Source organism: Salmo salar, chromosome 02, assembly GCF_965601325.2.
Source record: "Salmo salar chromosome 02, fSalSal1, whole genome shotgun sequence".
Classification (NCBI taxonomy): Eukaryota; Metazoa; Chordata; class Actinopteri; order Salmoniformes; family Salmonidae; genus Salmo; species Salmo salar.
The window spans coordinates 84,945,212-84,969,620 of NC_138292.1; the positions used below are offsets into that span (position 1 = coordinate 84,945,212).

The following is a 24,409-nucleotide window of genomic DNA, read 5'->3' on the forward strand; positions in this document are numbered from 1 at the left end:
GACCTGGAATCTTTTCACTCCCTCCTCTCTACATTTTCCTCCTCTGTTTCTGCTGCTAAAGCCACTTTCTACCACTCTAACTTCCAAGCATCTGCCTCTAACCCTAGGAAGCTCTTTGCCACCTTCTCCTCCCTCCTGAATCCTCCTCCCCCCTCTCTGTGGATGACTTCGTCAACCATTTTGAAAAGAAGGTCGACGACATCCGATCCTCGTTTGTTAAGTCAAACGACACCTCTGGTCCTGCTCACATTGCCCTACCCTATGCTTTGACCTCTTTCTCCCCTCTCTCTCCAGATGAAATCTTGCATCTTGTGACGGCCGGCCGCCCAACAACCTGCCCGCTTGACCCTATCCCCTCCTCTCTTCTCCAGACCATTTCTGGAGACCTTCTCCCTTACCTCACCTCGCTCATCAACTCATCCTTGACCGCTGGCTACGTCCCTTACATCTTCAAGAGAGCGAGAGTTGCACCCCTTCTCAAAAAACCTACACTCGATCCCTACGATGTCAACAACTACAGACCAGTATCCCTTCTTTCTTTTCTCTCCAAAACTCTTGAACGTGCCGTCCTTGGCCAGCTCTCCTGCTATCTCTCTCAGAATTACCTTCTCGATCCAAATCAGTCAGGTTTCAAGGCTGGTCATTCAACTGAGACTGCTCTTCTCTGTGTCACGGAGGCTCTCCGCACTGCTAAAGCTAACTCTCTCTCCTCTGCTCTCATCCTTCTAGACCTATCTGCTGCCTTTGATACTGTGAACCATCAGATCCTCCTCTCCACCCTCTCCGAGTTGGGTATCTCCGGCGCGGCTCACTCTTGGATTGCGTCCTACCTGACAGGTCGCTCCTACCAGATGGCTTGGCGAGAATCCGTCTCCGCACCACGTGCTCTCACCACTGGTGTCCCCCAGGGCTCAGCTCTAGGCCCTCTCCTATTCTCGCTATACACCAAGTCACTTGGCTCTGTCATATCCTCACATGGTCTGTCCTATCATTGCTACGCAGACGACACACAATAAATCTTCTCCTTTCCCCCTTCTGATAACCAGGTGGCGAATCGCATCTCTGCATGTCTGGCAGACATATCAGTGTGGATGACGGATCACCACCTCAAGCTGAACCTCGGCAAGACGGAGCTGCTCTTCCTCCCGGGGAAGGACTGCCCTTTCCATGATCTCGCCATCACGGTTGACAACTCCATTGTGTCCTCCTCCCAGAGTGCTAAGAGCCTTGGCGTGACCCTGGACATTACCCTGTCGTTCTCCGCTAACATGTGACCCGATCCTGTAGGTTCATGCTATACAACATTCGCAGAGTACGACCCTGCCTTACACAGGAAGCGGCGCAGGTCCTAATCCAGGCACTTGTCATCTCCCGTCTGGATTACTGCAACTCCCTGTTGGCGGGTCTCCCTGCCTGTGCCATTAAACCCCTACAACTCATCCAGAACGCTGCAACCCGTCTGGTGTTCAACCTTCCCAAGTTCTCTCACGTCACCCCGCTCCTCCGCACACTCCACTGGCTTCCAGTTGAAGCTCGCATCTGCTACAAGACCATGGTGCTTGCCTACGGAGCTGTGAGGGGAACGGCACCTCCGTACCTTCAGGCTCTGATCATGCCCTACACCCAAACAAGGGCACTGCGTTCATCCACCTCTGGCCTGCTGGCCCCCCTACCTCTGCGGAAGCACAGTTCCCGCTCAGCCCAGTCAAAACTGTTCGCTGCTCTGGCACCCCAATGGTGGAACAAGCTCCCTCACGACGCCAGGACAGCGGAGTCAATCACCACCTTCCGTAGACACCTGAAACCCCACCTCTTTAAGGAATACCTGGGATAGGATATAGTAATCCTTCTAACCCCCCCCCCCCTACCCTCCCCCCCAAAAAAGATATAGATGTACTATTGTAAAGTGGTTGTTCCACTGGATAGCATAAGGTGAATGCACCAATTTGTAAGTCGCTCTGGATAAGAGCGTCTGCTAAATGACATAAATGTAAAATGTAAATCATGGCCTGTCCACAGGGCTCCCTCTGTTCTAATGGCCGTCCACAAGGCTCCCTCTGTTCTAATGGCCCATAATCTAAATATCAAATAAATTCTACTGGATTAGAAAAGGAGGATAATGGACCGAACAAAACCAATTATGGTGAAATACAAATAAATACATGTTAAACCTAATAATGTTTGTCCAGTCGCTGTTTAATAGGGACGTAGTATAAACAATTCAACAGATCATGATTTGCCTGGGATATTCTTAGTGCGTCTAGGCGGGTCAAAAGAAAATAACAATAACTGAACCCGGCGCACAGACACAGCCCATTAAACCACATAGGAAGATAGTTTATCACATGGAGGTTTTATTCAGGGCTCTGTTTAGTATTTAACTAAATCATTTGTTTGACTTTAGCAGGAGAGCGACCAGACTCTCACTCTGACAGCGGGGAGAGTCATTCAGGGGAACCAGACCCAGAGACGTCCAAACCAGCAAGACGACACCACTGCTCCCAGTGTGGAAAAAGTTTTATCCGATCACAGCAACTGAAATCACACAAGAGAACACACACAGGAGAAAAGCCTAACCACTGTTCCCAGTGTGGAAAGTGTTTTACTCGGTTAGATTACCTGAAAAGTCACAAGCAAATACACTCTGGAGAGAAGCCTTACTCCTGTTCCCATTGTGGAAAAAGTTTTAGGTGGTTAGGGACTCTGAAAACGCATGAGCGAATACACACACAAAAAAAAGGAAAAGCTCTACCAATGTTCCTTGTGTGGAAAGCGGTTTACCCAGTTAGAAGCCCTGAATAAGCATGACAGGACGCACACAGGAGAGGATAAACCCTACCACTGCTCCCAGTGTGGAAAGAGATTTAATTGGTTAAGGCACCTGAATAAGCATGAAAGTATACATACACAGGAGGAGAAGACATACCACTGCTCTCATCGTGGAAACCTGAAATCACATGAGAGAATCGAGAGGCTGTGTTCTGACTTGTGTTTTTGACTGATAATTAGTGTTTTTGTTTAGTCCTCATGAAATCAAATTGTATATATGAAACCAGAATAAGGTTACTTTTGGGTTTTTTTTTCATTTTGAGACATGATCATGTCTAATATCAGATTAAATATTTTAAAATGTCTATTGGGTTCTGATGAGCTTTGTTTGATTGATTTGATAGAAGTATAAACCATCTGTTGTTCATCATATGCTTTTCATATTGCAAAATGTACATAATTATATAAGTATGTAGCCTTTCACAAGCCTTTATTTATTATGGATCCCTGTTACTCTTCCTGGGGTCCTGCAAAATTAAGTCAGTTCTACATTTTTAAAACATCACAAAACATTCATAACAGATTTCACAACATATTAAGAGTGTGCCCTCAGGCCTCTACTCTACTACCACATATCTACAACACAACATCCATGTGAACGTGTGTGTACAGAGCACCGACTTTCCCAGTTGTCTTGAAACGTCCCATTATTCCACCATGAGAAAACACGGATTTGATTAATGCAACATACTTTTCTGGATTAAAATATTCACATCTTTCAACTGTGTTAGCCACTAGTGGACGTTCATTATATACATCTATGTATTGTTACACCATGCAGGAGGAGTAAAGACCTAGTCTGTTCATTTTCATCTTATCTGTTAGTCTACTTGAATGAATATGAAATTGCCTTATGCACAGTTCAGCTGCTAATTTATGGCGATTTGAACTGAATAGAAAAATAACAACGGTAAACATGTTGACCCCCACGAATGATGCAGCGCCCCCTTTGGCCAATCAGTGTAATTTAGCAAATGCCGGATCTATGGAAAAACTCATCATTCACCCAAGTTACGTCAAAGTTAGGCCAGTGGTCTCTGAGATATTCTTGGGGTTAGCTAGACTCATATCCCTGAGCATGTGTGCCAAATTTCAGCACTCTGAGTCAAACAGATAAAGAGATATAAACATGTGCCCATTATAGCACCACCGTGTAGTTGATATGAATGTTCTTTAATATATTGAGTCTTGACAGTGTCTGCAAATGTTGTTACAATACGAATATCCTTGACTGATTTATATGGCTTTATGTGACAGTCCACATGGGTGTTTAGAGACCTTTGGCCATAGATGCCACATATCAAGTTTGGTGCAGATCGATCATTCGGTGCCAGAAGAGTAGCGTTTTAAGTGTTTTTCACAAAATGTAAAAGTTACCACAGTCCAAAGTCAGAAGGCCCGCCTACTTGACCAATCAGATAAGGGAGTGTATTCCGATTTGCGGGAAAACATTTGTTTAAATGACATTCGGAAAGTATACAGACCCCTTGACTTTTTCCACATTTTGTTACGTTACAACCTTATTCTAAAATGGATTAAATAAAATCCTCAATATACAAACAATACCCCCATAATGACAAAGCGAAAACAGGTTTTTAGAAATGTTTGCAAATGTATTAAAAATAAAAAAGACATACCTTATTTACACAAATATTCAGACCCTTTGCTTTCAGACTCGAAATTGATCTCAGGTGCATCCTGTTTCAATTAATTGGACATGATTTGGAAAGACACACACCTGTCTATATAAGGTCGTACAGTTGACAGTGCGTGTCAGAGTAAAAACCAAGCAATAAGGTCGGAGGAATTGTCCGTAGCGCTCCGAGACAGGATCGTGTTGAGGCACAGATCTGGAGAAGGGTACCAAAAAATGTTGCAGCATTGAACACAGTTGCCTCCATCATTCTTAAATTGAAGAAATTTGGAACCACCAAGACTCTTCCTAGACCTGGCCGCCCGGCCGAACTGAGCAATCAAGGGAGAAGGACCTTGGTCAGGGAGGTGACCAAGAGGTGACCAAGAACTCCTGGCAGAGCTCCAGAGTTCCTCTGTGGAGATGGGAGAACCTTCCAGAAGGACAACCATCTCTGCAGCATTCCACCAATCCGGCTTCTTTAATAGAGTGAACAGACAGAAGCCACTCCTTAGTAAAAGGCACATGACAGCCACTTGGAGTTTGCCAAAAGGCACCTAAAGGACTCTGACCATGAAAAACAAGATTCTCTGGTCTGATGAAACCAAGATTTAACTCTTTGGCCTGAATGCCAAGTGTCACGTCTGGAGGAAACCTGGCACCATCCCTACAGTGAAGCATGGTGGCGGCAGCATCATGCTGTGGGGAAGTTTTTCCGCGGCAGGGACTGTGAGACTTGTCAGGATCGAGGGAAAGATGAACGGAGAAAAGTAGAGAGATTCTTGATGAAAACCTGCTCCAGAGCACCCAGGACCTTAGACTGGGGCGAAGGTTCACCTTCCAACAGGACAATGACCCTAAGCACACAGCCAAGACAACGCAGGAGTGGCTTCAGGACAAGTCTCTGAATGTCATTGAGTGGCCCAGCCAGAGCCCGGACTTGAACTCGATCGAACATCTCTAGAGACCTGAAGACAGCAGTGCAGCGATGCTCCCCATCCAACCTGACAGAGCTTGAGAGGATCTGCAGAGAAGAATGGGAGGAACTTCACATATACAGGTGTGCCAAGCTTGTAGCGTCATACCCAAGAAGACTCGAGGCTGTAATTGCTGCCCAAGGTGCTTCTGAATATTTATGTAAATGTCATATGCATTTTAATTTTGTAAATTTGATAACATTTCAAACAACCAGTTTTTGCTTTGTCATTATGGGGTATTGTGTGTAGATTGATGACATTCGGGAACAAGAATTGGCAATGTGACTAAAATTCATAACATTAAGAAAGGACCAATGTCACTAACATTCATAACATTGAGAAAGGACAATTATTTTGGTCAAAAGGGTAAGTAGTATGCTCTTCTTTCAGATGCCTAGTAGCTAACTGTTAATAGCCTCATCTAAAATGAGCTCGCTAGCTGGCATCAGGGATTCCATTCCAAGCTCAGAGGAGTTATTCTACTGGATAGAGAAACGTTGTTAGTTTCCATACAAGCCTTTCATTCTAATAGTAATATGTCATGTTGTTGACCTTCACCAGATGTCCAGCCTTTAACAGGAAAACAGTTGGGAGAGGAAAAGGCTCCTATTTAAATGGGGTTCCATTTCAAGTTGTTGGCACAAAGATGTATGAATGTCACCAAGGGTAAAGACAGACAAACAAAAGACAAAGGAAATATGAGGCTGAATTTACAAGAAGGCAGTAATTGCTTAGACTGGTCATTGAAATGTATAAAATACATTTTTACAACTAATTTCATTTTAATGTTGAATTACTAACTAACAATGGAATGATCCTCAACAAAATGGAAGAAGATGGGACTTTAAAACAGATGTTCCAACTGTGGTCACTAAAGATCCCATGGCACTTATGAAGCCGGTCATCTGATTGGTCGAGGAGGCGGGCCTTCTGACTTTGTGACTGTGGTAACTAGTGACGACCATGGGTCCCTGAGGCAAATTGGTCCCTTTCCTCACAAGGAACCAATGCACTGATGACTTTAGGTCAAACGGGTGGAAAGGGCGTGACCTTTCAAAGTGTACATTTTCAGTGCCACCATCTGGCCAATCAGTGTAATTTTGTAAATGCCAGATCTTTATGGCAAGACTTATCATTCACCCAAGTCTCGTTAAAAATCAGGCCAGTGTTGTCTGAGATATCGCATGCGACTAAGGTACAAACTTACTAACATACTAAAGTACTAACGGAATAAGACCCGTTCCACAGTCACGTCCACAATTCATCTAAGGGAACAATTAAGAGCAGCTTGGCAGGGTTAAGATCTTTGCTTGAAGTAACGATTGGATTCATACAACCGCTTTCAACACTGCAGCAGACTCCCTCGTTGGTTTAGGGTCGAAAATAGGTATAATGACGACCTCTCAGAGAAGTCCTCCACCTGCGAATCCGAGGCCATGATTGTGCATCCGTTGTGGGTGTGGTAGAAAATCAACTTTTATTTGGATGCAATTAACATATTAATATGTATCATAATTTCTCCCGACAATGGAAGAGCTGCTCTGGCACGCTTCATGAAACAGAGTTGTACTACACCTGTACCACGCCGAAAGAGCAGCAGAAGCTGCCGAACAATCGTCAAAAGTGCAACATAGCGCACTCTATTGTTTCAGACGGCTAACCAATCTCCTTGCTCCGGCCAAACGCTACGCCACATACATGAGTTTGTTCTCCGCAATGAGTCTGGATCAGAGTACCTCCACGACGACTTCTATAACAGAAACACTAACTGTTCTGATTGGTCACAGAAACCGATGGGTTGGGTAAGAGCTGAGGTTTGAAAAATCGTCGTTGGAGTTGCTACTCTGATTGGTTGGGGATGAGCCAATCGCTGATTACTTTGTTTTGTGTAACACCCCTCATTTTGACGTCACCACAATCGACTTCAATTATGTCAGTATCAGACTGAAGTATGTAGCGAACGACAGAACAGTGGAATAATTCAGTTTGAGTCGACAGCCCACTCTATCGTTAATCTTTCCTAAGAGAAAGTTACATATTTTTGTTTGGTGCGGCGATAGAGCGCTGCATGAACTAGGGCATAAATGCTCATGCAGATGCGCTGTAAAATCAAATCTAATTGTATTGATCACATACACATATTTAGCAGATGTTATTGCGGGTGTAGCGATATGATTGTGTTCCTAGGTCCAACAGCGCAGTAGTATCGAACGATTCACAACAATACACACACACACACACAAATCTAAAAGTGAAAGAGTGTAATTAAGAAATATATAAATATTAGGATGAGCAATGTCGGAGTGGCATTGACTAAAATATAGTAGAATACAGTGTATATACATATGAAGTGAGTACAACAGTATGTAAACATTATTAAAGTGACTAGTTTCCCATTTTTTAAGTGACCAGTGATTCCATGTCTATGTACATAGGGCAGCAGCCTCTAAGGTGCAGGGTTGAGTAACTGGGTGGTAGTCAGCTAGTGATGGCTATTTAACAGTCTGATGGCCTTGAGATAGAAGCTGTTTTTCAGTCTCTCTGTCCCAGCTTTGATGCACCTGTACTGACCTCGCCTTCTGGATGATAGCGGGATGAACAGGCAGTAACTTGGGTGGTTGATGGCCTTGATGATCTTTTTGGGCTTCCTGTGACACCAGGTACTTTAGGTGTCCTGGAGGGTTGCGCTTTCTTCACCACACTGTCTGGCCCATTTCAGATTGTCAGTGATGTGTACGCCAAGGAACTTGAAGCTGTTCACCTTCTCCACTGCAGTCCCGTCGATGTGGATGGGGTCAGCGCTTTCGATCAGCTCTTTCATTTTGTTGACGTTGAGGGAGAGATTATTTTCCTGGCACCAATCCGCTAGGGCCCTCACCTGTAGGCCGGGGGGTGGGCAATTCCAGTCCTCTGGTTCCTGATTGATGTCACAGTTTTGCCCCATCCCCAGCTAACACACCTGACTCCAATAATCACCTAATCAGGATCTTCAGTTTAGAATACAGTTTGATTAATCAGCTGTGTTTGATAGGGATGGAGAAAAAGTGTTACATCAATCAGGCCCCTGAGGACTGGGGTTCCCCACCCTTGATCTCGTCATTGTTGATAATCAGGCCTACTACTGTTGTGTAGTACAGTATTTAAATTCTCTCTTTTAAAAAATCTGCACTAATCCATCAACACACGCTTCTCTTTGTACGTTTTACATATAATATTACACTTCGATTAAACAAATGTTTGCCCCCCCCAAAAAAATAATTATCAACTGCGTTACCCACTCCAGTCAGCTGATGGCGATGTGCATATTTCAGGCGATACTGCCAGTGTGACGTCTAATGTAGTGGACGGGACACTTCTTCAACAGGAACAACAGTTAGTCGGCCACCTCCGTAGCCGAAAACATTAAATGTTTTTAGGCTGTTTTGATGTACATTAGTCACTGTGTTTTAAACATACTTCTGTTGTGTCTACTTGTTGGTCCATTTAATGTATTATTTACGTTGTTTGTCAGGTAGCTGGCTTACCAAATTAGTTGTGCACTAGGCTAATCGCTAATGCTAAGTAGCCAGCTAGCTAAGATCCCCGACCATGAGTTCACTAAACTACTCCACTCCTGCTAAAGAAGAGGAGGCTGTCACAGTTAAACAAGAAGTAGAGGATAAGGTTGTTACAGTAAAAGAAGAAGAGAAAGAAGTTACAGTGACAGAAGAGAAAGAAGCTTTTGAAGTGAAAGAGGAGGAGGATGTTACTGTTAAACAAGACGAAGAAGGAGTTTTCGGAGTGAAGGAGGAGGGGGAGATTACTGTCACGTTGAAAGAGGAGGAGGAAGGAGAGGAAGAGGGGCAGATTACTTTCACGTTGAAAGAGGAAGAGGAGGGGCAGATTACTTTCACGTTGAAAGAAGAGGAAGAGGAGGGACAGATTACTTTCATGTTGAAAGAAGAGGAAGGAGAGGAAGAGGAGATGGGACATCTGGGTAAAACCAGTAAGTAAGGTCTTAAAAACTGGGGCACAAACTCTTCAGTCCTTGAAGATTGCTCGGTCACATGTTTGAAAACCAGCTATTGAAATTTAAAAGTTACTAATATTTATATATAAACGTGTAAGTACTTTATTGGAAAACCATAGGGTGAACAATCCTATGGGAAAACCTACCCTGTGAACAATCCTAAATTGTTTTTAGGTTTCTCGGTCACATTGTGAATGAGCTATTGAAATTAAGTGATTTGTTAAACATTTTATTATATAAATAAAAATAATGTGCAACACTGGACAGTTGAAATTAGCTTTCTAAATCATGAGGTGATGCTCATGAAAAGTATCTGTGGACATATTTCTCATTTCCGTAACCCATCAAGTAACTGTAAAAACTCCAATATTTGTTTGTATTAAGTTGTATTCCCCCCATGATGCATCATCTAGTGGAGTATTCATTAGATGAGCACAAGTTATTTAAAATGTTTCACTTATATGCGTTCAGAATGAGGGTCTTTTCTCAAACACCCCCTTTATGACACTTAACCTTGTCAATACCAAAATGACAAAAAAAGCTCAAATTTGAGAAAAACTTAAGAGACCCATTACCTTACCAACATGGAGACATGAATGGGCTTTAGTGATGTGGTCAACACTTAGAGAACCATTACCTTACCAACATGGAGACATGCATGGGCTTTAGTGATGTGGTCAACTAGTTTGCTGAACTCATAATGTCTGTCTCCTATTACTTCCAGATGAAGCTAAGGGCCTCTCATTACTAAAACACACATTTCTCATTACCGCATCATTTTTAGGCCCGTTTCGGTAATGAGAACCTTCATTTCAGTAATGATAATAAGCTGATTCTAATGCATCGTCAATGGGTGTGCTGTGCTGGTAACTTACATTATTTACTAGGACCACTGCTTTCACCTATTGCATAGATTATTTTGTAAACCATCAGTTTTCTGATTAAGTAGGGGTTGTCAATAAATATGGGTGTATAAACCCCATTTAATTAACATAAGGCCACAATCTGGAGTTTGTGTTTCAGCAAAGAGCAACACTGCCACTTAAAGAAGGATATCCCCCCATTTTGACATGTGCACCTGTTATAACACCTACCTAATAGTGTTGTTAGATATCCCACCTGTTATAACACCTACCTATAGTGTTGTTAGATATCCCACCTGTTATAACGCCTACCTATAGTGTTGTTAGATATCCCACCTGTTATAACGCCTACCTATAGTGTTGTTAGATATCCCACCTGTTATAACGCCTACCTATAGTGTTGTTAGATATCCCACCTGTTATAACGCCTACCTATAGTGTTGTTAGATATCCCACCTGTTATAACGCCTACCTATAGTGTTGTTAGATATCCCACCTGTTATAATGCCTACCTATAGTGTTGTTAGATATCCCACCTGTTATAACGCCTACCTATAGTGTTGTTAGATATCCCACCTGTTATAACGCCTACCTATAGTGTTGTTAGATATCCCACCTGTTATAACGCCTACCTATAGTGTTGTTAGATATCCCACCTGTTATAACACCTACCTATAGTGTTGTTAGATATCCCACCTGTTATAACACCTACCTATAGTGTTGTTAGATATCCCACCTGTTATAACACCTACCTATAGTGTTGTTAGATATCCCACCTGTTATAACACCTACCTATAGTGTTGTTAGATATCCCACCTGTTATAACGCCTACCTATAGTGTTGTTAGATATCCCACCTGTTGTAACACCTAACTATAGTGTTGTTAGATATCCCAGTTGTTGATCCATATCCCACATATTTAGATCCTTAAAAGGCGTATCATATGCCATTTTCCCTTTGAATCCTTTTCAACATAGAAATACATATACAATACCTTAGAACTACACTTATCCACGTCTGATAGAGATCAGTACAGTTTGATGATGTATTGGGTTACTGAATCTCTGATAGAGATCAGTACAGTCTGATGATGTATTGGGTTAATGTCACGGTTGTCGAAAGGAGAAGCCGACCAAAGTGCAGCGTGTGTGTCGTTCCACATTTTATTTTCACTGTGAAACTATGCAATACATAAACAATAAACTGAAGTAACAAAACAACAAACCGTGACGCAGAGGTGAAACATACACTACTCAAAAATAATCTCCCACAAACCCAGGTGGAAAAAAACCCTACTGAAGTATGATCTCCAATTAGAGACAACGATGACCAGCTGCCTCTAATTGGAGATCATCCCAAACAAAACCAACATAGAAATACAAAACTAGAACATAGAAATACAAAACATAGAAAAACACCCCCTGTCACGCCCTGACCTACTCTACCATAGAAAATAACATCTTACTATGGTCAGGACGTGACAGTACCCCCCCCCCCCCCCCCCCAAAGGTGCGGACTCCGACCGCACCTAAACAAAACAACAACAAACCCCCCCCCCCCCAAAAAAAAAAAAAAAAAAAGGGAGGGTAGGGTGGGTAACTACTGTCTATGGCGGCTCTGGTGCAGTACACAACTTTCTTATCCCGCGGATCCTCCAACAAAGGAGACGGCTCTGGCTTGCGGCGTAACCCCCGCTCCGCCCGCTGATCCCTCTGCTTCTGTGCCACTGGACCGTGGATCATCGCCGGAGGTTCCGGGCTGCAGGCCGCCTCAGGAGGTTCCGGGCTGCAGGCCGCCTCAGGAGGTTCCGGGCTGCAGGCCGCCTCAGGAAGTTCCGGGCTGCAGGCCGCCTCAGGAGGTTCCGGGCTGCAGGCCGCCTCAGGAGGTTCCGGGCTGCAGGCCGCCTCAGGAGGTTCCGGGCTGCAGGCCGTCTCAGGAGGTTCCGGGCTGTAAAACTGTCGCCGGAAGCTCCGGACTGGGAACTGTCGCCGGAAGCTCTGGACTGGGAATGCGCACTGGAGGCCTGATGCGTGAGGCTGGCACAGGTGGCGTCAGACTGGTAACACGCACCTCAGGGCGAGTGCGGAGAGGAGGCACAGGACGTACTGGACTGAGGAGCCGCACTGGAGGCCTGATGCGTGGGACCGGTACAGGTGGAACCGGGTTGATGACGCGCACCTCAGGGTGAGTGCGGGGAGGTAACACAGGACGCACCGGACTGATGTCACGCTCCTTAGCACGCCCGCTCCTCAGCGCTCTCCACGCCAGCACCTCTCTCCGGAATCTTGCGTCGAGCTCCTCACTCGACTCACTGACTGGCTCTGGTTCACCCCTCGGCTCTCCACGGTAAGCACGGGAAGTTGGCTCACGTCTCCACCCTGACTCTGCCAATCTCCCAGTGCGCCCCCCCCAAAAACATTTTTGGGGGCTGCCTCTCGCACTTGCCTCGTGGTTGATATAGCGCCTCATAATATCGCCGCTCCGCCTTCGCTGCCTCAATCTCCTCCTTAGGACGGCGATAATCCCCAGCCTGACTCCAGGGTCCTTTCCCGTCCAGTATCTCCTCCCAGGTCCATTCCTGTTTCTCCTGGGCACGCTGCTTGGTCCATTGGTGGTGGGAGATTCTGTCACGGTTGTCAAAAGGAGAAGCGGACCAAAGTGCAGCGTGTGTGTCGTTCCACATTTTATTTTCACTGTGAAACTATGCAATACATAAACAATAAACTGAAGTAACAAAACAACAAACCGTGACGCAGAGGTGAAACATACACTACTCAAAAATAATCTCCCACAAACCCAGGTGGAAAAAAACCCTACTGAAGTATGATCTCCAATTAGAGACAACGATGACCAGCTGCCTCTAATTGGAGATCATCCCAAACAAAACCAACATAGAAATACAAAACTAGAACATAGAAATACAAAACATAGAAAAACACCCCCTGTCACGCCCTGACCTACTCTACCATAGAAAATAACATCTTACTATGGTCAGGACGTGACAGTACCCCCCCCCCCCCCAAAGGTGCGGACTCCGACCGCACCTAAACAAAACAACAACAAACCCCCCCCCCAAAAAAAAATAAAAAAAGGGAGGGTAGGGTGGGTAACTACTGTCTATGGCGGCTCTGGTGCAGTACACAACTTTCTTATCCCGCGGATCCTCCAACAAAGGAGACGGCTCTGGCTTGCGGCGTAACCCCCGCTCCGCCCGCTGATCCCTCTGCTTCTGTGCCACTGGACCGTGGATCATCGCCGGAGGTTCCGGGCTGCAGGCCGCCTCAGGAGGTTCCGGGCTGCAGGCCGCCTCAGGAGGTTCCGGGCTGCAGGCCGCCTCAGGAGGTTCCGGGCTGCAGGCCGCCTCAGGAGGTTCCGGGCTGCAGGCCGTCTCAGGAGGTTCCGGGCTGTAAAACTGTCGCCGGAAGCTCCGGACTGGGAACTGTCGCCGGAAGCTCTGGACTGGGAATGCGCACTGGAGGCCTGATGCGTGAGGCTGGCACAGGTGGCGTCAGACTGGTAACACGCACCTCAGGGCGAGTGCGGAGAGGAGGCACAGGACGTACTGGACTGAGGAGCCGCACTGGAGGCCTGATGCATGGGACCGGTACAGGTGGAACCGGGTTGATGACGCGCACCTCAGGGCGAGTGCGGGGAGGTAACACAGGACGCACCGGACTGATGTCACGCTCCTTAGCACGCCCGCTCCTCAGCGCTCTCCACGCCAGCACCTCTCTCCGGAATCTTGCGTCGAGCTCCTCACTCGACTCACTGACTGGCTCTGGTTCACCCCTCGGCTCTCCACGGTAAGCACGGGAAGTTGGCTCACGTCTCCACCCTGACTCTGCCAATCTCCCAGTGCGCCCCCCCAAAAAACATTTTTGGGGGCTGCCTCTCGCACTTGCCTCGTGGTTGATATAGCGCCTCATAATATCGCCGCTCCGCCTTCGCTGCCTCAATCTCCTCCTTAGGACGGCGATAATCCCCAGCCTGACTCCAGGGTCCTTTCCCGTCCAGTATCTCCTCCCAGGTCCATTCCTGTTTCTCCTGGGCACGCTGCTTGGTCCATTGGTGGTGGGAGATTCTGTCACGGTTGTCAAAAGGAGAAGCGGACCAAAGTGCAGCGTGTGTGTCGTTCCACATTTTATTTTCACTGTGGAACTATGCGATACATAAACAATAAACTGAAGTAACAAAACAACAAACCGTGACGCAGAGGTGAAACATACACTACTCAAAAATCATCTCCTACAAACCCAGGTGGAAAAAAAACCTAATTAAGTATGATCTCCAATTAGAGACAACGAGGACCAGCTGCCTCTAATTGGAGATCATCCCAAACAAAACCAACATAGAAATACAAAACTAGAACATGAACATAGAAATACAAAACATAGAAAAACACCCCCTGTCACGCCCTGATCTACTCTACCATAGAAAATGACATCTTACTATGGTCAGGACGTGACCATTACTGAATCTCTGATAGAGATCAGTACAGTTTGATGATGTATTGGGTTACTGAATCTCTGATAGAGATCAGTACAGTTTGATGATGTATTGGGTTACTGAATCCATAATGAGCCTTTAGCTGATCAGTGGGCAATAGCCGGCCCCCTACCAAGATGGGCTGGCCCCCCTACTAAGATGGGCTGGCCCCCCTACTGAGATGGGTCGGCCCCCCTACCGAGATGGGCCGGCCCCCCTACCGAGATGGGCCAGACCAGCCAGCCCAGCCAGCCTGAGTTCACGCAAACTCACATTCAAAGTCAAACGCAGCATCAGCAAAAAGACCTGTAAACATGACATTATCTATTATTATAGTGCTCTGCTCAGCCTAAAGACAGGACATTATCTTGACATTATCTATTATTATAGAGCTATGCTCAGCCTAAAGAGAGGACATTATCTATTATTATAGAGCTCTGCTCAGCCTAAAGCCATGACATTATCTATTATTATAGAGCTCTGCTCAGCCTGTAATCATGACATTATCTATTATTATAGAGCTCTGCTCAGCCTAAAACATGACATTATTATTATAGCGCTCTGCTCAGCCTAAAGACATGACATTATCTATTATTATAGAGCTCTGCTCAGCCTGTAATCATGACATTATCTATTATTATAGAGCTCTGCTCAGCCTAAAACATGACATTATCTATTATTATAGAGCTCTGCTCAGCCTACAAACATGACATTGTCTATTATTATAGAGCTCTGCTCAGCCTCTAACCATGACATAACCATGAAACAAAAATAGATTTAAAGCTCTACTGTTAGTGGTGATAAGTAGCAGTGAATCAGGGCTCCCTTGTAATAGATTAGATTTGAAGCTCTACTGTTAGTGGTGATAAGTAGCAGTGAATCAGGGCTCCCTTGTAATAGATTAGATTTGAAGCTCTACTGTTAGTGGTGATAAGTAGCAGTGAATCAGGGCTCCCTTGTAATAGATCTGTACCTCAATGGGACTCCCCACTAAAATAAAGGTGAAATAAAACAAACTAAATATTTTTCTTTATTATTCTTTTGCACTTGTTGCAAATATCTCAATGCCCGATTGTTTGGAAAAAGTATACTTCAACAATATTGAAGTACTGTATGTCAGCACTACTACTCAGACACCAAAAAGTCACAGATTGGCCCATAGGTGGCACTGTAAGAAGCATTCAAAGTAGAAGGTTCAGCCCGCCACCCTGTTTGATGTACAACCAAGAACCTTGGTACAAGTGTTTCTCATCATAGTGAACGTATTTGCCTCATGAACCTATGACCTCTGCCATATCTTCTCATGAACCAAACATCTGATCGACGCCAAACTCAAAGTCCATTAACTCAAATCATGTCTGTCTCTCGTACGTTTGAGTAAAGATAAACAACAAATAAACTAGAGGTCGACCGATTATGATTTTTCAACGCCGATACCGATTATTGGATGACCAAAAAAGCCGATACCGATTAATCAGCCCATTTAAAAAAAATATTATAATGACAATTACAACAATACTGAATGAACACTTATTTTAACTTAATATAATACATCAATAAAATCAATTTAGCCTCAAATAAATAATGAAACATGTTCAATTTGGTTTAAATAATGCAAAAACAAAGTGTTGGAGAAGAAAGTAAAAGTGCAATATGTGCCATGTAAAAAAGCTAACGTTTAAGTTCCTTGCTCGGAACATGAGAACATATGAAAGCTGGTGGTTCCTTTTAACATGAGTCTTCAATATTCCCAGGTAAGATGTTTTAGGTTGTAGTTATTATAGGAATTATAGGACTATTTCTCTTTTCGATTTGTATTTCATATACCTTTGACTATTGGATGTTCTTATAGGCACTTTAGTATTGCCAGTGTAACAGTATAGCTTCTGTCCCTCTCCTCGCTCCTACCTGGGCTCAAACCAGGAACACATCGACAACAGCCACCGTCGAAGCAGCGTTACCCATGTAGAGCAAGGGAAACAACTACCGTGTAGAGCAAGGGAAACAACTACCCCAAGTCTCAGAGCGAGTGACGTTTGAAACGCTATTAGCGTGCACCCGGCTAACTAGCTAGCCATTTCACATCGGTTACACCAGCCTCATCTTGGGAGTTGACAGGCTTGAAGTCATAAACAGCGCAATGCATTGCGAAGGGCTGTTCGAATGAATGCTTACGAGCCTGCTGCTGCCTACCATCGCTCAGTCAGACTGCTCTATCAAATCATAGACTTAATTATAAGATAATAACACACAGAAATACGAGCCTTAGGTCATTAATATGGTCGAATACGGAAACTATCATCTCGAAAACAAAACGTTATTCCTGTTACATTGCACAACCTTCAATGTTATGTCATAATTACGTAAAATTCTGGCAAATTAGTTCGCAACGAGCCAGGCGGCCCAAACTGTTGCATATACCCTGACTGCGTGCAATGAACGCAAAATGACACAATTTCACCTGGTTAATATTGCCTGCTAACCTGGATTTCTTTTAGCTAAATATGCAGGTTTAAAAATATATACTTCTGTGTATTGATTTTAAGAAAGGCATTGATGTTTATGGTTAGGTACAGTCGTGCAACGATTGTGCTTTTTTCGCAAATGCGCTTTTGTTAAATCATCCCCCGTTTGGCGAAGTCGGCTATCTTTGTTAGGAAGAAATAGTCTTCACAGTTCGCAACGAGCCAGGCGGCCCAAACTGCTGCATATACCCTGACTCTGTTTGCAAGAGAAGTGACACATTTTCCCTAGTTAAAAGAAATTCATGTTAGCAGGCAATATTAACTAAATATGCAGGTTTAAAAATATATACTTGTGTATTGATTTTAAGAAAGACATTGATGTTTATGGTTGGAGCAACGTGTACCTAAGCGATTATATGCAACGCAGGACAGGCTAGATAAACTAGTAATATCATCAACCATGTGTAGTTAGCGAGTGATTATGATTGATTGATTGTTTTTTATAAGATAAGTTTAATGCTAGCTAGCAACTTACCTTGGCTTCTTACTGCATTCGCGTAACAGGCAGGCTCCTCGTGGAGTGCAATGTAAAGCAGGTGGTTAGAGCGTTGGACTAGTTAACCGTAAGGTTGCAAGATTGAATCCCTGAGCTGACAAGGTAAAAATCTGTCGTTCTGCCCCTGAACAAGGCAGATAACCCACCGTTCCTAGGCCGTCATTGAAAATAAGAATGTGTTCTTAACTTACTTGCCTAGTTAAATAAAGGTCTAAAAAATAAAAAATAAAATCTGCCAAATCGGGGGCGTCCAAAAATACCGATTTCCGATTGTTATGAAAACTTGAAATCGGCCCTAATTAATCGGCCATTCCGATTAATCGGTCGACCTCTAAAATAAACAATATCTCTAAAGATTAAATAAAATGTCATCTTTGTTAAAAATAATTGTCTTCAATTAAACTGTAATAACTCCACTTCTCTCTATCAACTTGAAAACTTGAAGTGTTTTGATTGTTACATGTCCACAAGGGAGGATGTATAATACTTCCATGCTGCTGTCTCTTTCAGCCTGGACCTCGCTTTGTTCACGGGGGTCTTTGTCATTCTGAAACAAGGAAAGAGCCTTCATCAAACTGTTGCCACGAAGTTGGAAGCACAGAATCGTCAAGAATGATATTGTATGCTGTAGCGTCTAAGGCACTGCATCGCAGTCACTACAGACCCAGGTTCGATCCCAGGCTGTGTCGCAGCCGGCCACGACAGGGGTACCCATGAGGCGGCGCACAATTGGCCCAGCGTCGTCCGGGTTAGGGGAGGGTTTAGCCAGCCGGGTTGTTCTTGTCCCATCGCGCTCTAGCGACTCCTTGTGGCGGGCAGGGCACATGCACGCTGATGCCATCGCCAGTTGTACGGTGTTTCCTCTGACACATTGGTGCGGCTGGCTTCTGGATTAAGCGAGCAGTGTGTCAAGAAGCAGTGTGGCTTGGCAGGGTCATGTTTTCGGAGGACGCATGACTCTCGACCTTCGCCTCTCCTGAGTCCGTACGGGAGTTGCAGCGATGGGACAAGACTGTAACTACCAATTGGAAATCACTAAATACGAGAGAAAAAGGGGGTAAAAAAAATGTATAAATACAATTTCCCTTCAAGGGGCCCAAACCATGAAAAACAGACCATTATGCCTTCTTCATCAAACCTTACAGTTGGCACTATGCTTTGGGGCAGGTAGCGTTCTCCTGGCATCTGCCAAACCCAGATGTGTCCGTTGGACTGCCAGATGGTGAAGCGTGGTTCATCCCTCCAGAGAACACATTTCCACTGCTCCAGAGTCCAATGGTGGCGAGCTTTACACCACTCCAGCCGACGGCATTGCGCATGTTGATTTTAGGCTTGTCTGCGGCTGCTCGGCCATGGAAACCCATTTCATGAAGCTACCGACTAACAGTTCTTGTGCTGATGTTGCTTTCAGAGGCAGAAATTTGACAAACTGACTTGTTGGAAAGTTGGCATCCTATGACGGTTCCACGTTGAAAGTCACTGAGCTCTTCAGTAAGGCCATTCTACTGCCAATGTTTGTCTATGGAGAACGCATGGCTGTGTGCTCGATTTTATACACCTGTCAGCAATGGGTGTGGCTGAAAAAGCTGAATCCACTCATTTGAATGGGTGTCCACATACAGTGTATATTTATTATTATGATGAACACAAGTGTTTTTTAAATATTGAAAATATTCTGAAAACCTGACCTCAAATGTTCTGAACTCAGGTTATGGAGGGATCTAGTCTGGCTTAAAACTCATAGGAAGTAGGATTGCATAAATCTGGTAACTTTCCATAAATTCCCTGGTTTTCCAGAAATCCCGGTCAGAAGATTCTCGGATTCAGGAGGGAATAAGTACACATGTAATAGTAAGTAGTACTATATAGTCAATATCAGCATACACGTGTAATAGTAGATATTACTATATAGTACACGTGTAATAGTAGGTAGTACTATATAGCACACGTGTAATAGTAGGCATTAATATATAGTACACGCGTAATAGTAGGTTTTACTATATAGTACATGCGTAATAGTAGGTATTACTATGTAGTACACGTGTAATAGAAGGTATTACTATATAGTACATGCGTAATAGTAGGTATTACTATATAGTACACGTGTAATAGAAGGTATTACTATATAGTACATGTGTAATAGTAGGTATTACTGTGTAGCACAATCCCATTTTAAAGTAAATAGATGTAGTCAATATAAGCATAGAATATGTTAAAATTAAATAAACTACATTTCCCAAGAGCCCTCCCCAGGTTTCAGCTGATATAAACCTTCCCCTCCCACCAAAAAAGGAATACTAGTGATTTATATTGTACTTTACAACAATCTCTTTCTCATAGACTCCAACTGTTCTGCATCCAGCTGCAGGGCTGTGACATGACAAGAACAAATGGCCCATCCACAGTTCTCCCTCTATTCTAATAGACCATCCACAGGGCTCCCTGTATTCTAATGGCCCATCCACAGGGCTTCCTGTATTCTAATGGCCCATCCACAGGGCTCCTTGTATTCTAATGGCCCATCCACAGGGCTCCCTCTATTCTTGTCCCATAATCTAAATGTCAAATCTATTCTACTGGACTAGAAAAGGAGGATAATGGACAAAATGAAACCATATATGGTGAAATACAAATAAATACATGTAAAACCTAATAATGTTTGTCCAGTCGCTGATTTGATAGGGACATAGTATAAACTATTCAACAGATCATGATTTGGTCATTACTGTTCAGTTCGCAAGGGATATTCTGTTAGTGAGTCTAGGCGGGTCAAAAGAAAATAACAATTACTGAAACCGGCCCACAGACAGACAGGGGTTGGATAGAAATAAGAATTCAGGAGTGAAGGAAGGAAAGAGAGGAAGCTCCTCTCTCTGTAGGGTTTACAGACACTCCCCACAGACACAGGGGTTGGATATAAATAAGAATTCAGGATTGAATGAAGCAGCCATTTGCTATCACATATGAAAATAAATTGTCTTTTGGAGTGAAATAATGTCTTGCTTGGTTCTGTTTATATGCGTATAGATTTGTCAATATGAGAACGGACAAGGCACAATCAGAAAGATGGCGTTATGCCCAGCAATGTAACCGAGGGTGGGAAAAGAAACGTTGTAGTCACTCCACAATACTAACCTAAATGACAGAGTGAAAGGGAAGCCTGTAAAGAATCAAAATATCCCAAAACATGCATCCTGTTTGCAATAAGGAACTAAAGTAAAGAAAGAAGTTAACTTTATGTTTGGGGCAAATCCAACACAACACATCAATGAGTACCACTCTTCATATGTTCAAGGTGGTGGCTGCATCATGTTATGGGTATGCTTGTCACCTGCAATGCCTAAGTATAAAAAGAAACAGAATAGGTCTAAGTACAGGCAAAATCCTGGAGGAAAACTGGGAAACAAATTCACCTTTCAGCAGGACAATAACCCAATACACAAGGCCAGATATACAGTGCATTCGTAAAGTATTCAGACTCCTTAACTTTTTCAAAATGTTGTTTGATGTTACTGCCTTATTCTAAAATTGATTCAATAGTTTTTAACTTGATCTTAACCGCTAGGCTACCTATCACCCATTAAACCACATAGGAAGATAGTTTTATCACATGGAGGTTTCATTCAGGTCTCTGTTTAGTATTTAACTAAATACTTTGTCTTTAGCAGGAGAGCGACCAGACTCTCACTCTGACAGCGGGGAGAGTCATTCAGGGGAACCAGACCCAGAGACATCCAAACCAGCGAGACGACACCACTGCTCCCAGTGTGGAAAAAGTTTTAACCGATCACAACACCTAAAATTACATGAGAGAACACACACAGGAGAAAAGCCTTACCACTGTTTCCAGTGTGGAAAGAGTTTTAGTCAGTTAGGGAGCCTGAAAGGTCATAAGAGAACACACACAGGAGAAAAGCCTTACCACTGTTCCCAGTGTGGAAAGAGTTTTAGTCAGTTAGGGAGCCTGAAAAGTCATAAGCGAATACACTCTGGAGAGAAGCCTTACCACTGCTCCAAATGTGGAAAGACATTTACATGGTTAGTGGGCCTGAAAATGCATGAGAGGACACACACAGGAGAGAGGCCTTACCACTGTTCCCACTGTGGAAAGAGTTTTAGGTTGTTAGGGATTCTGAAACTGCATGAAAAAGCACACACACGAGAGAAGTCTTACCCCTGTTCCCATTGTGGAAAGAGTTTTAGGTGGTTAGGGACCCTGAAAACGCATGAGCGAATACACACACAAAAAAAGGAAAAGCTCTACCAATGTTCGCTGTGTGGAATGAGTTTTTCCCAGTTAGAAGCCTTGAATAGGCATGACAGGACACACACATGTGAGGATAAGCCCTACCACTGCTCCCAGTGTGGAAAGAGATTTAACTGGTTAAGGCAGCTGAATAAGCATGAAAGAATACATACACAGGAGGAGAAGACATACCACTGCTCTCATTGTGGAAAGACATTTTCCGAGTCAGAGGACCTGAAATCACATGAGAGAATAGAGAGGCTGTGTTCTGACTTGTGTTTTTGACTGATAATTTGTGTTTTTGTTTCATCCTCATGAAATCAAATTGTATATATATGAAACCAGAATAAGGTTCCTGTTGTTGTTTTCATTTAGAGACATGATCATGTCTAATATCAGATGTCTATTGGGTTTTTATGAGCTTTGATTGATTGGATACAAGTATAAACCCTCTGTTGTTCATCATATGCTTTTCATATTGCAAAATGTACATAATTATGTAAGTAAGTAGCTGTCACATAGAGTAGGCCAGAAGGCTAAACTGGAAAACCTAACCTCTATCAAAATAAAAAAAGATGGCAGAGACGCAAAAGTTATTCTGTGCTTATTTACATAGTGATTCCGGAAGAAAAGTAACAGTACTGCCATTAAAAGTATACCTGATGGGGACAGCTTAAAACAATGCTGCCCCATCCACAGCGCAATCCAAAATGCCTCTTCAATGAACTGAAAGAGAGGCTCCTTTTGTAGGGGTAGCCCCTCCCATCAGAACAATTAACACTAATTAAGTAAGCAATTACCTATTCAAACCTACATTTTCCATTCAACCAAACATACTAAAGTTTATACATTGCAACACATTTTTTATGAAACAATATCCCAATATAACATTCACAAAATCATAACACTACTGACATGGTGTCTTTTAATATGCCCATTTACATTAATGAGCCATTCGGGACAGGCACTACAAAGTCAGCCCGATTCCCTTAGCTCGGGTCCTTATCCAGCATTACAGGAAGCTACAGAGATGGAGAGAGGAACAGAACAAACAAACAACGTGCTCATCCCTAACATCGATTTGTATAATAAACGTTGCTTCAATTAAACATGAATGCTTATCTGTATACTCTTTATACCATAACCGGTTACCGACGGGAGGTAAGTGTGAAATGTATGTACTAAGATAGGGACGTTAACTGGTGTGTCGACCCACATTATTAATGTAGCTGATAACGGAGCAGGGAGGCGCGCTGTGTGTGTGTGTGTGTGTGTGTGTGTGTGTGTGTGCCAAATGCTGCCAGTGACGGACTTCTCCGTCACAGTAGCCTTGCACAAGCCTTTGTATTTATTATGGATCCCCACTACTCTTCCTGGGGTCCAGCAAAATTAAGGCAGTTATATATTTTTAAAACATTACAATACATTCATAACAGATTTCATAACATATTAAGTGTGTGCCCTCAGGCCCCTACTCCACTACCACATATCTATAACACAAAATCCATGTGTACGTGTATAGTGTATGTTATTGTGTGTTTGTATGCATGTGTCTATGTTTGTATTGCTACACAGTCTCCGCTGTTTCATAAGGTGTTTTTTTTATCTGTTTTTTAATCTAATTTTACTGATTGCATCAGTTACCTGATGTGGAATGGAGTTCCATGTAGTCATGGCTCTATGTAGTACTGTGTGCCTCCCATAGTCTGTTCTGGACTTGGGGACTGTGAAGAGACCTCTGGTGTCATGTCTTGTGCATTGGTGTTTAGTCACCTCAACCTGCTCAATTTCAACATTATTCATTACAAGGTTTAGTTGAGGTTTATGGATTAGTGAATGATTTGTCCCAAATAAAATGCTTTTAGTTTTTGAAATATTTAGGACTGTCACGTCCTGACCAGCAGAGGGAGTAATTGTATTAGTTTTGGTCAGGACGTGGCAGAGGGTTTGTGTTTTGTATGTATTTCTACGTTCTGTCTAGTTTAGTTTTTCTATGTTTAGGTTTGGGTGTTGGACTCTCAATTGGAGGCAGGTGTTTCTAGTTGCCTCTGATTGAGAGTCCTATATATAGGTGTGTGTTTGGTTTGGGTTTTTGTGGGTAGTTGTATTTGCACTGCTGTTTGTTTAGCCTGCAAATCTGTTAGCTGTCGTTCTGTTTCTTGTTTTTTCCTGTTACTCACTTTAAATAATAATATTAAAGTATGAGTATTCAGGTACCTGCTGCGCCTTGGTCTCATCTCTTCGACAGCCGTTACAGAACTACCCAACACAACAGGACCAAACAGCAGAGGAAATCTGGCGAGGACCGGGGAACACGGCTGGTAAGGGAGCCCGAGAGGCAGCCCC

General features: G+C 43.7%; 1 protein-coding gene and 1 pseudogene across 2 annotated transcripts; both read left to right on the top strand.

The window, feature by feature from the left end:
• Nucleotides 1–2,394: 2,394 nt before the first annotated feature.
• LOC123739549 (uncharacterized) lies at nucleotides 2,395–4,480 on the top strand (annotated as a pseudogene).
• A 4,310-nt stretch (nucleotides 4,481–8,790) lies between these two features.
• On the top strand, nucleotides 8,791–22,655 carry LOC106564486 (uncharacterized). Of its 2 annotated transcripts, none has more exons than XM_014130602.3 (2): nucleotides 8,791–9,424; nucleotides 21,483–22,655. In XM_014130602.3, exons 1-2 carry the CDS (start codon nucleotides 9,028–9,030, stop codon nucleotides 22,346–22,348), a joined length of 1,263 nt encoding a protein of 420 aa, XP_013986077.3. In that variant the 5' UTR covers nucleotides 8,791–9,027; the 3' UTR covers nucleotides 22,349–22,655. The 2 variants fall into 2 exon arrangements, with proteins under 2 accessions (XP_013986077.3, XP_013986078.3); XM_014130603.3 differs by having other exon boundaries at nucleotides 21,486–22,655.
• Nucleotides 22,656–24,409: the final 1,754 nt, after the last annotated feature.